General features: G+C 36.4%; 1 protein-coding gene across 9 annotated transcripts in view; it reads left to right on the forward strand.

The window, feature by feature from the left end:
- LOC115216993 (SRSF protein kinase 2) overlaps positions 1 to 17,544 on the forward strand; it is a 187,761-nt gene that overhangs the window by 51,472 nt on the left and 118,745 nt on the right. Inside the window, exon 1 of one of the 9 annotated variants that reach the window (XM_036507013.1) lies at positions 9,905 to 9,933. The exons of 6 other annotated variants lie outside the window; for them this stretch is intronic. In XM_036507013.1, coding sequence (XP_036362906.1) covers positions 9,920 to 9,933 — 14 coding nt within the window. In that variant the 5' untranslated portion in view covers positions 9,905 to 9,919. Of the gene's footprint in view, positions 1 to 9,904; positions 9,934 to 17,544 lie in introns of those variants that run through there. 2 more of the 9 variants (XM_029786505.1, XM_029786501.2) reach the window with 2 other exon arrangements.

Consider the following 17,544-nt stretch of genomic DNA (forward strand, 5'->3'; position numbering starts at 1 on the left):
AGTCTGGAATTTAAAAAGAAAAAAAAAAATTTTTTTTTAAAGGGGATAATTCTTCACTAAGGTGACAACTATTAACTATCACAGCTAAGTGCAGTAATCTTTCAGAAATAGGGGTATTTTTAGGTTTGTTTGTCCTTTTGTCTTTTTTTTTTTTTTTTAAATTTAAACTCTGCTTACTTGTGCGTCGTGGAAATTTCTATAGTTCTATTATTTATTGATTTAGAATTAGCTGATTACCGGAATTGTTTCTCGCTGTTAGTATTTCAAATAAAGTTCAAACGATATTTGATCTGTGCTTTAATTTGCATTCTTCCTGAAGGAAAGCTCCAGCAATTTGATCACACAAACGCATGATGTTATATTGCGTTCAATTTCTTTTCATTTGTTTTTCTTTTCTAAGATTTACCGATTTCTTTTTTTTGTTGTTGTTGTTATAATTTTATTTTATTTCTTTTTTGGTTAACATCCCTACTTCTGAGATTTCATCTGTTTGTATAACCTTTCAAAAATCTTGTGGTGCTTTAGTGCAGGCATTTAGTATGGTTTGTTATTTGACGCACCTTTCCAAGATTGAAGAAATTAAAATTTGCAGTTACCGTTTTTAAGATTACAGTTTTGTGGTCTGTAGACATTTTGTGGGCACCCCAAAGTTTCTTCACTTGTTTTAACACAGCTCAGATGAACATTTCCCCCATGTCTGAAGCATTTGCTCTTAATGACTTGGTGATTTGTAATTCAGTCTATTTTCAAAAATAATCTTTATAAAGCACCCACAACACTCTCGGAGTGGTTGACATTAGGAAGGGCATCCAGCTGTAGAAACTCTGCCAGATCAAGATTGGAGCCTGGTGCAGCCTCCTGGCTTGCTAGTCTTCAGTCAAATTGTCCAACCCATGCTAGCATGGAAAGCAGACGTTAAACGATGATGATTATATTCTGGATGTATTATATGCTATTGATAAACTTGAAGCCTCTGTGTTGTGGAAGAAGTCATTTAATAACACACAAAGCTGTTAGGTTCATTTTATATTTAAATTTATTTCTGGAGGTGTTGAAACTGTCATTGCGTAGTTGCAACCTGGGTGCTGACACAGTTCTACTGTAACTACTTGACAGTCTGTTAAAAATAGCCGAATCTAATGAAAGGCACTTAAGGGCAAACTAACAAAGTGTTGGTAGGTTGATTATTCCTAAGAGCAAATGAACGTTTCAAAATACTTTGTGCTGAAAATTAAAAAGTAGATATTTGTTTTTATTTTATTCTCATTTTAACAGGAACTGGTGCAGTCTTCTGACTTGCCAGTTCTTGTGGAACTCTCCAACCCATACCAGCATGAAAAAATAGACGTTAAAGGATAAATGTTAAAACAACAACGATTATACTTTGAAGGGCAGCAAATCTACTGCTTTAGATTGAATTTATCTAACCATTAGTATTAACCCTTTTGTTACTGTATTTATTTTGGAGATGCTCCATGTTTTAATTACTTTAAATATAACAAATAATTTAGTAAAATAACTCAGTTCTCATTAAGCTGGTGTTAGGAACATAAATTGTGACTAAGGTTTGGTGGAAGATTTTAATTCAGAGCTTATGAAAACAAGACATTTATACTCAGAGCCTTGGGTGGTTTCAGCCGGGTTGGTAATGAAAGGGTTAAGCCCAGTAAATTAGAGAGAAAGAGATGTATTTCATTGTTATATTGATCTCCTCTGTTAGTAATCTGCAATTTTATTGGAATATAATTTTATCACATTATGCTAAGTTATCTTGGTGAAGGAGTCTTTGGCGAATCTACTGTTTAGTTTGCCACTCTGCTCCTGACATGAATACTTTGGATTTCAGCATGACTTATAGTATTCCCCATGGGCCTTATTTTGATTCTGAGCATGGTTGTGCTGGTTAAAAAAACTGGCAACCATGTGCTTTCAGGTTTAGTCTCACCATATTGCATCTTGAGCAAGTGTCTTCTCTCTTAGCCCTGGTCTACATAATGACAGACAGAAGCTGTATGAAACTTGTATGTATGTGTGTATAAATTTTCTATTTCTTTTACTTGTTTGAGTCATTTGACTGTGGCCATGCTGGAGCACCACCTTTAGTCAAGCAAATCGACCCCAGGACTTATTCTTTGTAAGCCTAGTACTTATTTTATTGGTCTCTTTTGCTGAACCGCTAAGTTACGGGGACGTAAACACACCAACATTGGTTGTCAAGTGATGTTCAAGGGGACAAACATATACATACACACACATACATACATATATATATATATATATATATATATATATATATATATATTATATATATATATATATATATATATATATATATGACTGGCTTCTTCCAGTTTCCGTCTACCAAATCCACTCACAAGGCTTTGGTTGGCTCGAGGCTATAGTAAAAGACACTTGCCCATGGTGCCATGCAGTGGGACTGAACCCAGGACCATGTGGTCGGTAAGCAAGCTACTCATCACCCAGCCACTCAATATGAACTGTGCCTAGTTCATATTCTGTGCATCACTGAATGGAAATTTACAAACTGTTGAAAAATAATTCAGTAGTTCTGTACTTTTATTAAAGAATAGGTGAGGGTCAACAACAAGGGCATCTGGCAGTAAAACCTGCCTTAGTATATATTCATCTAACCCATGCTGGCATAAAAACTTAACTAATCCTGTCTGTTATACAGTTATCTGGTGTTAATCTCTATATATAAGGCTGAAGTTGTCTGTGTGTGGCAGATTTGGTAGCCTTCAACTAACACTATCTCTTCCGAGACCCTGTGGTACAAGTTGACCAAAATTGAGAGTATGATAGAAGAAGGCTTGCTCTTCCTTCAGTAGAAGAAAAAATTCAAACCAGACCATGTTAACACCAAAAATTATTGACATCAAAAAGGTGTTTTTTTCTATGAAAATCCCTATTTCTTACGATTTTTTTTACTGCTGTGTCGCCATTTTTCAGTGTATTTCAACCAGAAAAATGTTCACTTAAAGAGAATAACAAGCTACATAATGCAAAATTTTTACTTTTCCAATTCTAATGGGTCGAAACAAACCCGAACAGCACTGGGCTATACTGCTAGTAATGAATATATTTCTTTTGGGAAGTTTGCAGTGAGACTTGTCCCATTCCTCAAATATAATTTTTTCGTTGCATTTTAGTAAAAGTTCCCTGTTAGTTAATGGCTGATTCAAAGTTATTGACACCATTACATGATTGTGAATGTCAATGGTGCTATGCAAGTTTTGGATATAAGAGAGGAGGGAGGGACAGTAATCTGTTGGTGCTATGATTAGTTCAGAAATAAACACGGCAGATTAAGCTAACTAGCTAAGAACGACACATTCTTCAAATAGCATGTTTGCACTCAGATCAATAGATCTACCGAGTTTGCCATGAAACTGAGAGCTGTTCTGTGATCTGGGAAGTGCTGTGTAATAGACAAACCGTGACAATAGGGAAATATCAAAATGCATTTATTTTTATAAAGAGAGAGAGAGAGAGAAAGGGGAAAGAAAACAAAAAAGAATGTGAAAGAAATCATTCATTCTGTCAGTGAGTAATCGATAAATTCATTTGTGTTCACATGGGAATGAAAGACAATCACCACCAAAATAAGATATGTAAAGTGAATTGTCTGTGTATTTTATCTTAAAGTCTAGATTACTCAAGGGTGAGTCTTTATGAATTAGAAACCAGATCTAATTTGGTATATTATACATTTTGCATTATTATTGAATATTGTTTAGAAGCTTTAAAATTTACCAAAAAATATATAGATATAAATATATACACACACACACTCATACATGTATTTGTGTGTATATGTATGTAATATATATATGTGTGTGTGTGTGTGTGTGTGTGTATAGGTTTTCTAGGTATTTGTCTAATCGATGATCAGTTTTATTCATTATTAAAAACAATATATCCTGTACTTGTAGTGTGTCTGCTACAAGTTGGTGTCCTACTTGGAGCTATTGTACACTACGTCTCCTGTGTATTATTTGTATTTAACTTTTCGAAGAAGAATTCTTTATTAAATGTCTTTGTCTATGAAGATTTTCTGTTAAAACTGTTTTTCTTTTTAATTTATTTTTTTTCCTATGTCCTTGGCTTATATACACTTCACTTTGCTCCTGTCTGGACAAGGCTGCTTTACAGCGGCCCACTAAATGCCCAGACCAGTCCAGAGCAAACAGGACTTTCTAATTGGCTGACTGAAAGCTACCTTGAACATTCAAGGAGTGCAACCTGTGTGGTGACGAGGTATATCTTGTGGTCTGGACCCTTAAAAATGGCAGCATTTACTAAAACTTGAATGGGGTTCATGGCTGGATATGCTCAAGATTTTGGCCAGAGGTTTTATATTAGATGTCTTCCCTGTGTGTTTGTGGTAATTTGATCCCGTGCAAGGATCTATCCATTGTTAAAGTGTTGTGTAGTCAAAGTTTGTGTTACTGTTATTCTCTGTCCTGTCTTTTACGGTTTATATTTTGTACTGTCGTTACTGTCCTGTTTTTGTTACCATTTTTACCCCTCCGCAAAAAAAATCTCAAATTTTATTTAATTTGATTTTCGCGGGAAGGAAAATTTCATTGAAGTCATGTATCGCCTTGACCTTTGAAACGTGGAGTAGATGAAATTAAGGCGACTGAAGAAGGGGAATTTTTCCTTGTTTTGTATGTCCTGTTCTCTATTTTTTCGTTGTTTTAAAAAAATGTCCATTTCCTTGGTTTTGTGTTTATGTTTTTGTTTCTCATTGTGTTTGACGTTTTTTTGGTGTCCTGTACCCATGTATGCATGTATATATACATGTAGAGGTAGGTACGTACATATATGTATGTATATATGCATATGTTTTATTTATTTATTATATATATATATCTATATATACACACACACACTGATATGATGGGCTTCCATGTTGTTTCTGTCTACCAGATTCACTCACGAGGGATTTATAGTAGAAGGTAGTTGCTCAAGGTGGTGTGCAGTGGGATTGAACCTGGGAATATGATTGCAAAGTGAATTTCTTAGCCACACAACCATGCCTGTAGATATTTATTAAAACAGATGTAGATATGTGGAGGCATGTTCCCACAGTGTTTAGGGTGTTACATTCACAATAGCAAGGTTGTGGTTTCAGTTCTGAGTTTGGCATTGTGTCCTTAAGCAAAACACTTCATTTCACATGGCTTCGTTTCTCTCAGCTGTAAATGGCTAACTCTGTGATGGACCCTGGCCCTCTGTTCTGAAGGAAAGTTGGCCTGACCATCCAGCCAGTGAGAACAATGCAAGGGTGTGTGCATTTGTGACCAGCAGTGTCTAGCAATATCTGATAGTCTGGTTGATGTGTGTGTGTGTGTGTGTGTATGATAATCATTTTCTGACATGAATTGAACCAGTTGTCAAGTTTTTAGTCAGTTCTTTGAAGTTCCTGCCCTCTTTGAGGGGTTGAACACCTCGTCTCACTCTTAGAGTGGTTGGCATTAGGAAGGGCATCCAGCTGTAGAAACTCTGCCAGATCAGATTGGAGTCTGGTTCGCCAGACCTCAGTCAAATCGTCCAACCCATGCTAGCATGGAAAGCGGACGTTAAATGATGATGATGGTGATGATATATATGCATTTGTGCTGTCTCCAAAAGCCTACCCAACGTCTTTTGATAAATAAGAAAATCTTCAATTGGATTACTATTTTTGTCTCCCCCCTCACCAAAAAAAAACCAAAACATTTTCTAAAGCACAAATGGTGTACATAATTTTATTATTATTATTATTATCATCATCATCATCATTATTATTATACACACACACACACACACACACACACACACACACACACACACCACACACACACACACACACACAGAGAGATTAGATTCTTGGTTCTAGCAGATTCTAGCTGTTTTACTTTCCTGCTTGCACTCCTGGGAGATTTCGTTCTCTACTTTGGTCTGAAATCTAGAACTGATGGATATTGATGATCGCAAAACTTCAAGAGACTGGTGATTTTAATTCCTATGCTTTTGTATTCTGTTTTATTTTCCTAAACTCTTTTGAAGGATTTATCGATGACTTTGTTACCAACTGGTCTATCTAAGAACGCATGATTTTTTCCAAAAAATACGGCTTTTTAAACTAGCAGCATACCAAAAAGAAGTACAAGAATTATAAAGCATTTCTGAAAGTTATATTGATAGGATAAATCTTTGTTGCACAGATAGACGTAAGCTTACGTATTGGATTTGACTGTTAAAAGATGACTTTGATTGGAATGGATGATGGCAGCTTGTAAGTAGAACCGTATTAATTCATAGGCGAATGGAAAGGCGGTACGAGATCTGTTGGAAAAAGAAAAATTTGATACAGCGCCAATCGACTGCTAAGAGATGGAAATTACTACTATATCCCCATGAAACCTTTTCCAGTATACAAGCTGTTCTAAAAGAAAAAAAAAATCCATTGATGAATTATTTATTCCTGAAGAAAATCAAATATTTTTGATATTTGCTCTTCACTCTGTGACACATTGCACTCTGCATTGATAATCTAGAAACGATTTTGCTTACATTAGGCTATGAAACATGTTAACATGTTGTTCTATATCTCTTATCTGTATTGATCCTGTCATCATCATCATCGTTTAACGTCCGTTTTCCATGCTAGCGTGGGTTGGACGGTTCGACTGGGGTCTGGGAAGCCAGGAGGCTGCACCAGTCTCCAGTCTGATCTATCTGGCAGTGTTTCTACAGCTGGATGCCCTTCCTAACACCAACCATTCTGTGAGTGTAGTGGGTGCTTTTTACGTGCCACTGGCACATGGGCCAGACAAGGCTGGCAACAGCCATGATCGGTTGGCACTTTTTACGTGCCACCAGCATGGAAGTCAATTTCCATTTCTTTAGGATGTGTTATTGCAGGCCCTACTTTTCTCTTAAACGTGTATTTTCCAGGACTATAAATTCTAGTCAGGATTCTCAAAGAAGTGTAATTTACAGATTTTCATTTATATTCATCAGTGTAGAGTTCAAACCTCATTGAACTGGGTGGTATCTTTCTTCTCTATGCTTGGTCAATAAAAAAATACTCCAGTAATGCACTGGGGTTACCGTAACTATATTGCTGCCTTCTTTCCCCCCCCCAAAAAAAAACTGGTCCAGTTCATCATCATTGTTATTTAATGTCAGCTTTCCATGCTGGCATGGGTTGGACGGTTTGACTGAGGGCTGGCAAACCAGATGGCTGCACCAGGCTCCAATTCAATCTGGCAAAGTTTCTACAGCTGGATGCCCTTCCTAATGCCGACCACTCCGAGAGTGTAGTGGGTGCTTTTTATGTGCCACCGACATGAGGGCTAGTCAGGCGGCACTGGTAATGACCACACTCGAATGGTACTTTTTACATGCCACCGGCACGGGACTAGTCAGCTAGCCACTAGTATCGGCCACGCTCAGATGGTGCTTTTTACGTGCCAATCCAGCCATAGAAAGTCTACTTTAACAAACTCAGTCCAACCCATGTGAGCATGGGAAAGTTGACATTAAAACAGTTATATGGGAGACAATTGTGTATGTGTTTCAGTCTTACTTAACCTCCTCGGTAAAACAAATTTTTACTGAACTTACCAAATCAGTAATGAGACGGTCACTAAGCTGATGGTATGTTATTGAATGTGTTAAGTAGGCTTGAAAATTGACACTTGCAAAAGCATTGAATTATTGAAAAGCAACTTACCAAGTCATATGACCTACATGTCAGCAATATCTTACCTGTGTAGTGTAGTGTGATGAATGCATGTTTAACTGTGATTAATATCAGGTATCAAGTTGCTTGTGTTAATTTAAAATGTTTATTTTTAAAATCTAAATAGCGAATAAAATTTCAATTCACGAATAATAAAAGTGAAATGCCAGTTTTGTGAAAAGATTCCATCATAGTATTTTTAAATGTAAAATCCCTTAATTCTACCTGTATTCTATTACCCCTTTGATTGCAATCATGGGACTGCAGCCATGATGGGGACATTGTTTTGTAGGAGTTAGATACATTGATTCCTTTTACTTTTATTGACCCCTAATTACCACACCCAAATATATTCATGTGTGTGTATGCACACACACATCTATCCCTTTCTCTGTTCCCTCCATCCATACATCCATCAATTCATCCGTTAACTTCAAATTTGACCCTTTCCTCCGTAAGTCTTCCACAGTTATTCATAAACTAGCCTTCAATCTGAGACCCCCTTCGATCACGACACAGACCATGGGATTGCACCTAGAAAGTTACCCTTCCAGGCACAAGTCTGGGCAAGGTTGTTTATGGAAGACCAGCAGTCACCCATGCATACTGGCCTCCCCTCTCCACGCTGCCAGTGTTACCCAAGGGAAAGGCAAAGGGGCCGATAGAGCATGGCACCTGTGACGTCGCAACTTGTTTCTTCAGCTGAGTGAACTGGAGCAACGTGAAATAAAGTGTCTTGCTCAAGAACACAACATGCAGTCCGGTCTGGGATTTGAGCTCACAACCGTAAGCTCGGCGCTCTAACCACTGCGCCATGCAGCTTCTCTTCTAGCCTTAAATAATCTCAGTTTATTACACATGTATGAATATATGCATTTATTTATTTATGATTGTTAACTTTAACAAGGAAAAGGTTGAGAGTGACTTTGAAGTTTTTGGCTTGCTTGTCTACATCAGATAGTAAAATAATACTTAAATGTACTGAACACTCCTTCAGTTTCATAGCAAATTGTTTTTACAACTTGACATAAAAAAAAAACTAGCAATACAATATATATATAAAGCTGAAGTTGTCTGTGTACGGCAGGTTTGGTAGCCTTCAATTAACACTATCTCCTCTGAGACCCTGCAGCACAAGTTGACCAAAATTGAGAGTATGATAGAAGAAGGTTTGCTCTTCCTTGAGTAGAAGATAAAATTCAAATCGGACCATGTTAACACCAAAAATTATTTACATCAAAAAGGTGCTTTTTTTTGTATGAAAATCCCTATTTTTTATGATTTTCTTTTTACTGCTGTGTCGCCATTTTTCAGTGTATTTCAACCAGAAAAATGTTCACTTAAAGACAATAACAAGCTACATAATGCAAATTTTTTTACTTTTCAAAATTCCATTTCTAAAGGGTCGAAAAGAAAACAAGCCCGAGCAACGCTGGGCTATACTGCTGGTGTATATATATATATATATACACACACACACACACACACACACACACACACACACACACACACACACACACACACACACACACACGTGACGGGCTCCAATACATTTTTCATCTCTCAAATTTTACTCACAAGACATTGTTTAATCACCACAACCCACCACCCTTATTTTATAATAGAAGACACTTGCCCAAGGTGCCACTCTTTTGAAAATTAGTGATGAGGAAGCAGTCCTGCTGTTGTTTAGAAAGTGCACATATTTTATATATTCGTTATTTGCTATTGTTTTTGTTAATGAGTTTGTTTTACTTGCATAAAAAAAAATTTTTTTTTGTTTGTTTTATATATTTTATATCATTGAAAAATGTTTGTGAAAAGGTTGTTAACCACTTCTGAAACTAGTCACTTGTGCAGTTTCAAGGATGTTAGCTAACAACTTAGTCATAGTAAGTTTAGTAGAGTTAATCTCTCTCTCTCTCTCTCTCTCTTTCTGTCTCTCTTGTTCCCCACCACACTCTTAGTTCTCGCCCCTCCCCCTCCCCTTTTCCACCTTCCAATTAGATGTTCTTATTATTCAGTAACTACTTATGGTATTGCTCAGGACATTCATGAGGTCTCCCCACCACGACCACCACCACTGCCACTGCTGCCATCACCACTGCTACTGCTGCTATTACAGTAGCCACTTGTAGCTTTGGATCACTATCTCGTTTGTGTATGCTGGCATGTAAGTGGACTCGTTCAGATTTATTTATCTACTAAATTATTCAATACATACATACATATATATACATATATATATATAATATATAGCATACTTGGAAGTGGATGCGTGGCGTTCAATCATATAATAGCAAAATAATAAATAAAACATGCATATGTACATACATATATGTACATACCTACATCTATATGTATATATACATGCATATATGGGTACAGGACACCAAAAAAACGTAGAACACAATGAGAGACGAAAACACCCATATATGCATGTATATATACATATAGATGTAGGTATGTACATATATGTATGTATATACGCATGTTTTATTTATTATTTTGTTATTATATATATAGCATGTGTGTATGTATATGCATGTCTGTATATGTAAGTGGAAGTATTTTTGTATTAGTGTATACACACACACACACACGTGTATACATAATTCAATTTTTTTTTCTTATCCTTTCTCCCTGCTTGGCTTAACTTTCCAGGCATTCTTTCATTGAGCCCCACTTTTGTTATTGGGATTATTGGATTATTGTTGCCGTTGTTAAATCTATGCTGTCTTGTATGTATAAAACTTGTGAATTATTTTTCTTTCATTTCGAAACGCAACCCCCCAAAAAAACCCACTTCCTAAAAAAACCTGATGTGGTGGGTTAGTTCAGAGCTGTGTCTTCCTCTTTCTGAATTCATGTCAGGTTTGCGAATTGTTTGTAATTTCTAAACACTTGTCATTTGTAGACATTAAAAGGAGTGGGATTTTCCTCTTTGCCGATGTCTGAAATGAACTTCATTTATTTATTTAAAAAAAAAAAATTTTTTTTAAAACTGACATTTCCATATTGAAAGTTATTCTAACTTTGAGGAAGATAATTTCCAAAAATAAGCTAAAATCATTCTTTTTTTCTAATCATAAATTTTTTTTTGTGTGTGTGTGTGTGTGTGTGTAATTTGACTAAATTTGATAGAAAGGAAGGCTTCATGGAAATGTGGTGAAATATAATGAAACCTGATGGTTCATCTCTGTTTGCTTTGTCTATTCAAGGTTGATGTGTTACAAATATAAAAAAAGCAAAAAAACAAAACAAAACAAAAACAAACAACCAACCAACCAAGCAAGCAAACATAAAATGGGTGCCACATGGCTACATGATGAATGCTCATTTGAAATGTTTAAATTAATTGCTCTTGTATTTGCTTTGGTTTAAACGAGATGGTTTAAATATCTGCCTTTTTAATGGGAAACTAAATTTAGGAGTTTTTTTTTTTTGTCGTTTAACATTTTCATTATGAATGTTTTGTGATGATAAAAATGATGTATGTTTATAATAATAATAACAGGCTTAAGTTTTTTTTTGTATATAAATAGCAAATTATTGATTGATATATACAGGAATAAAATTAAAAATATAGAAATAGGCGCAGGAGTGGCTGTGTGGTAAGTAGCTTGCCTACCAACCACATGGTTCTGGGTTCAGTCCCACTGCGTGGCACCTTGGGCAAGTGTCTTCTGCTATAGCCTCGGGCCGACCAAAGCCTTGTGAGTGGATTTGGTAGACGGAAACTGAAAGAAGCCTGTCGTATATATGTATATATGTATGTGTGTGTATGTGTCTGTGTTTGTCCCTCTAGCATTGCTTGACAACCGATGCTGGTGTGTTTACGTCCCCATTACTTAGCGGTTCGGCAAAAAAAAAAAACCGATAGAATAAGTACCAAAAGAATAAGTCCCGGGGTCGATTTGCTTGACTAAAGGCGGTGCTCCAGCATGGCCGCAGTCAAATGACTGAAACAAGTAAAAGAGTAAATGAATGTAAGGATGGGGTTGTCGAGAGAAGGGTTAATTGCATTAGATAATGGGTCTTATATCAATCGCATTCCCTAATCTGATACATAATTGACCCTTATTTGGGGCATTTCGTCTGAATCTCTTGATTTCTGTTCTGTTAGATGATGATGATGTTTTATTGTAAGGTGGCGAGTTGGAAGAGTTGTTAGAGTGGCAGACAGAATGCCCCGTGGTATTTGTTGTGATTCTTTGTTCACGGTTCAAATCTTGAAGTCAGCAGTACTGTTGTCTCCCCGAGGTTGATAAAATAAAGTACCAGCAAATATGAGCATTGATGGTATTGATTAACCTCCTTAATTTATGGCATTAATTAAGTTAATGATTATAATTATTTTATTGTATGCCGTTTTGATGTTTTTATACAAAATACTCAAGATTATTTAAAGTACATTTTGTAGCATTTCTGTCAAAACATTCAAATTTTAAATACATACCTTGCAACTTGGATAATGGCATTAAATTAGAATTCTCCTTCACTGTTTACCCCTCCCCACTTCTCGCAAAGAAAACAAGGGGGAAAAATCCCATTTTGTTAGCATTTCTTTTAAGAATGATTTGATAAAAATAAATTGTATTTGTCACTTCAATTTGTAGATTTTAAAGTAACAAGTTTTTGTGAAATGCCTTCATGCGCTGGAATTAATTTGGTGGAGTTTGTGAAAAATTGCTGACTGACCTATATTTCTAATATAAGAGAATAAGGCTAATGATTTTGAGGAGAGGGGCTTAGTTCGTTATGTTGATCTCAGTATATGCTTGATGATTTATTTTATCAATGCTGGAAGAAAGAGAGGTAAAGTCCACCTCGGATTTAAACTATGTCATGGTTTTTGTGCTTATGTTAATGACTGCATCAAATAAATTCTACTAATACCGGGATTTGTTAAGTTGGTTTGTTTACGTCCCTGTAACAACATTTAGTAAAAAACCTAGAATAAGTACGTACCAAGCACGGGTTGATTTGATCGATTAAAACTTTCATGCTTTTACTCCAGCATGGCCATTGAAAAAAAGAAAACCCGAAACATAAAAGAATACTTGTTTACTCTTTTTTACTCTTTTACTTGTTTCAGTAATTTGACTGGCCATGCTGGAGCACTGCCTTTAGTCGAGCAAATCAACCTCAGGACTTATTCTTTGTAAGCTTAGTATTTATTCTATCAGTCTCTTTTGCTGAACCGCTAAGTTACGATGATGTAAACACACCAGCATCGGTTGTCAAACGATGTTGGGGGGACAAACACAGACTCACAAACATACACACTCACATATACATATGTATGTATATATATATACAATGGGCTTCTTTCAGTTTCTGTCTACCAAATCCACTCACAAGGCTTTGGTTGGCCCGTGGCTATAGTAGAAGACACTTGCCCAAGGTGCCACGCAGTGGGACTGAACCCAGAATCATGTGGTTGGTAAACAAGCTACTTACCACACAGCCACATCCTATTTTTCTATGGTTGCAGAAATAAAAAGGTTTTTATAAATTAAGATATCTATATTCAAATTTTGATGTATTTGCCTGGTAAGTAATTTGATCGGAGACTGTTTGGAACCCAAAACAATCACAGCAGAGAAGATGCCTATTAGCCATTCAGTAGCACACAAAGGCTTAACTTCATTTAAACATTTATTGTTTGATGTCAAAATTCTCATCACGCTAACTGTGACCTGGTCACTGACACCAGATGATAAATGTTTAAGTGAAGTTGAGTTGTGTGTTTTTAAACAGCTACTGTAGGTCTTCCGTGCTGTGGCTGTTATTCAAATTTAGATATTTATGTTCTCTGAGAACGTTGTATTGATTATTCCTCTCTCCTCTTTTGTCTTTTCTGGTGCTACAGTGGTAAGATTCTTAAAAACAAAGCATAGTTATTTCCGTTGTCGATTTTCCTTACGTAAAGCGTGATTTAATTAAGTGGTAATTCCAAGCTGTGTTAAATATCTACTCGTGGTTATAAGCCATTTGTTTATGGATTATAGGTAAGTTGTGATGAGGAATATTAAAGCCGGGTCTGTTGCTTAAATTGACAACTATTATTTATCAGTTTGGATATTGGTTGTGATGGCATCTCGAGGGAGTTCAGTCTGGGGAATAGAAATGGATAGAAGTTGAACGGAATTCATCATGGATATCCGAAGAAATTGATGGAGGTTATTAAATCAGTGAATTTCCAAAGAACAGGATTCCAGTTGCGATTTTGTAAATCCTGTTGATTGATTTAGTGAAAGGATAGAATTGGTTTGCGGGTTTATGGATTACTGATTTAAACCTCATTTAAAAGGTTTGAATTGAAATTAACCCTTTATAGCATTCAGATAACTCTGTCAAATGTAATGCTTATATTTACGTTGTTTTGAATTAAACATATATTATCTTATATAGTTCTGTATTTAAGAGATGAGGAATTATGTACATTATTTACATTTGATGGATATTTGTCCTCATCTTGTTTGTTGTTAACACAAGGTTTCAGCTGATATACCCTCCAGCCCTCATCAGGTGTCTTGGGGGAAATTTCGAACTTGGGTTCTCATTCCTAAGTCCTCATTTGATGTTGTTAATAATAATAATAATAATAGTAATAATAATATCGAAAAATACCTTAGGAATGAGAACCCAGGTTCGAAATTTCCCCAAGACACCTGATGAAGGCTGGAGGATATACCAGCCAAAACATTGTTAACAATGTTTAAAAATGAAATTGTAAGGTAGGTGTGAGAGGCTGGATGTGGCTGGTTTCAACATAAAACAGAGTATTTGAGATTGATATGGTTTGGGATAAACCCCAAACTTCTATACTACCGGTTCTCTCTATTATATGTAATGACATTATGAATGTATAAACAGGAGGTTCTCACTAAAACAGTGAATAGTGGTAATCGGTGAATGTGAATAATTCTTGGAGAAATAATATCAGGAAGTTGTGATGGGGATTCCATTTAGTTAGTCTGACCGTTCTTGGAGACTGGAGTCATTTTCTCCATAATATCTCTTACTGGTATGGTGTGTCTCTTGTTAATGACTGAATAGTTATCACTGAAGTTGAGGAGAGGTCATTAAATGTAATAGCAGTAATACACCAGGGATGATTGCAGTAATTACATAACTGTTGGTTGTAGAATGTTACATTTAACTGGTCATAAATTGTACAAGTATCTCGGTGTAGAATATGGTTGTATACTTTTGTTTGTTATAGTTATTTGACTGTGGCCATGCTGGAGCACCTCTTTTAGTCAAACAAATCGACCCTCCCCAGGACTTATTCTTTGTAAGCCCAGTACTTATTCTACTGGTCTCTTTTGCTGAACTGCTAAGTCACGAGGATGTAAACACACCAACATCGGTTGTCAAGCGATGGTGGGGGGACAAGCCCAAGCACACATGACAGGCTTCTTTCAGTTTCCGTCTACCAAATCCACTCACAAGGCTTTGTTTGGCCCAAGGCTATAGTAGAAGACACTTGCCCAAAGTGCCACACAGTAGGACTGAACCCAGAACCATGTGGTTGGTAGGCAAGCTACTTACCACACAGCCACTCTTGCGCCTATTGGTTAAGTTCATTTCATAACCATGTGGTTTTGGGTTCAGTCCCACTGTACGGAATGAATGGAAGGTGGACGTTAAACCATGATGATGTCTATGTGTTTATTTACATTTGTGCTTCCCAAGACTATGATTGATATCATTGCTGTCATTTCCTCTGACAAGCAAATCATTTGCTGGTTCTGTACTTTCAAGGCTGCATGGAAAAAGAGGCCTTCTTCTTGAAACAGAAAGGGCATCTAGCTGCAAAGCTGTTGCACCAATAATATATTCATGTAACCTATGCTAGCATAGCAAATCAGGAAAAATTTAATTTTTGAATTTGTAGAATGTCAACTAATTTCAGCTCCTATGTAAAATGTTTTCTTTTTGAGCTCAAAAACTCGGAAATTTTTCTGTTCTTTGCAACAGGATAATGCTATTATAGTCAGTTCTTTCGGCCCAAAATAGTCTGTTCTTGTTGGTGATAAATATTGAATCATTAACTTGAGCAATAATGCAATTGTTGGTAATTGGAATTAATTAGAATTAGCTGTATTAGTGATAATTATTTTTACACAATTTCTTGTGAATTTGGTTTTGGAAAGTTCAATTAAAAAATAAAGTGGAATTCTTTGAGAGATCTGAATTAATTACAGAACGCTTTGTTCGTTTGATTAAGATGTTCAGAGCAGGCAATTTGTATTAAATTGGCAGTGTCTTCAGAATGTTAATTGTAGGTTGTTGCCTTGTCCCTTCATTTATCTATTTTCGTTTCTGAAGTCACACTTTTCAATCATGGTTTCTGTGTGTGTGTGTGTGTCTGTGGCCACAAAGAATGGTTTCTCCAACATTCTGTATCTTCTATCATTTACTTGCTTCACTCATTAGACTGCAGCCATGCTGGGGCACTGACTTAAAGGGGTTTAGTTGAGTAAATTGACTCCCAATGCATTTTTTTTTTTTTTTAAATCTGGTACTTTCTAAAAATTTTTGCTGAACCACTAAGTTACAGGGATGTAAACAAACCAACAGCAGTTGTCAAGTGATTGTAAGGGGGGATGCAAGCATACACACACATAAGCTTCTTTCAGTTTCCGCCTATCAAATCCACTCATCAGGCTTTGGCTGACTTGGCACTACAGTAGAAGACACTTGCCCAAGGTGCCACACAGTGGGACCAAACCTGGAACCGTGTGATTGGGGAGCAAAACTCTTACCTCACAGCCATGCCTGTGCCCTTAAAAGAATGTTTATTCCTTTATTTGCTTTGTTTCAGTCCTCGGGCTTCAACCATTATGGGGGTTCCAGTCTCGAAGATTTTAGTCAGTCAGTCATTCCCACTCCCAAGTACTTAATTACTTATTTTAAAGTCCGCTACTTTGTTGGACCCTTTTTGTCAAACTGCTAAATTACAGGGACATAAAACAAACCAACAGTTTCAAACCTCACCTGAATGTCAGGGTTATTTTGATGTTTTTTTTTTTATTTTCAAAATTAATTGAAAAAAAAAGGGAGTGTATTTCACCAGAAATATGGTAAAGAAGGGGTTAAACCACACAACCATTTTTTTTTGTCTCTGTTTGTCTTTTAGTATTATTTTAAAATTCATATCTTTTATTTTATCTTTCACTTGTTTTAGTCATTGGGACACTGCATTTGTGGGGTCAGTTGAACTAATCGACCCCCCTAGTAAATTTCTAGTTGGGTACTTATTCTATCGTTCTCTTCTACTGAACTGCTAAGTTACGAGGATGTAGACAAACCAACACTGGTTGCCAGGGGCAAACACAAAGACGCACACAAATATATAATGACAGGCTTCCATCCTGTTTCTGTCTGTTAGATTCATTTTCAAAGCATTGTTGGCCCCAGGCAGTTGTAGAAGATCCTTGCCCAAAGTGCCAAGCAGTGGGACTGAACCTGCAACCACATGGCTGCAAAGTGAACATCTTAACCTCACAGCCATGTCTGTGCCTAGAAAGGATTTTGGGAATAAAAATATTCTACATACATATCTTTTAACTTGTTTCAGTCATTTGATGTGGCCATGCTGGGGCACCACCTTGAATTTTTAGTTGGATGAATTGACCCCAGAACCTTGTTTTTTTTTTCTTTTGAAGCCTGGTATTTATTCTATTGGTCTCTTTTGCCAAACCACTAAGTTACTGAGATGTAAACACACCAACACTGGTTGTTAAGTGGTGAAGGTGGACACATACACGATGGGC

This window comes from Octopus sinensis, linkage group LG11 (genome assembly GCF_006345805.1).
Source record: "Octopus sinensis linkage group LG11, ASM634580v1, whole genome shotgun sequence".
In the NCBI taxonomy this organism is placed as follows: domain Eukaryota; kingdom Metazoa; phylum Mollusca; class Cephalopoda; order Octopoda; family Octopodidae; genus Octopus; species Octopus sinensis.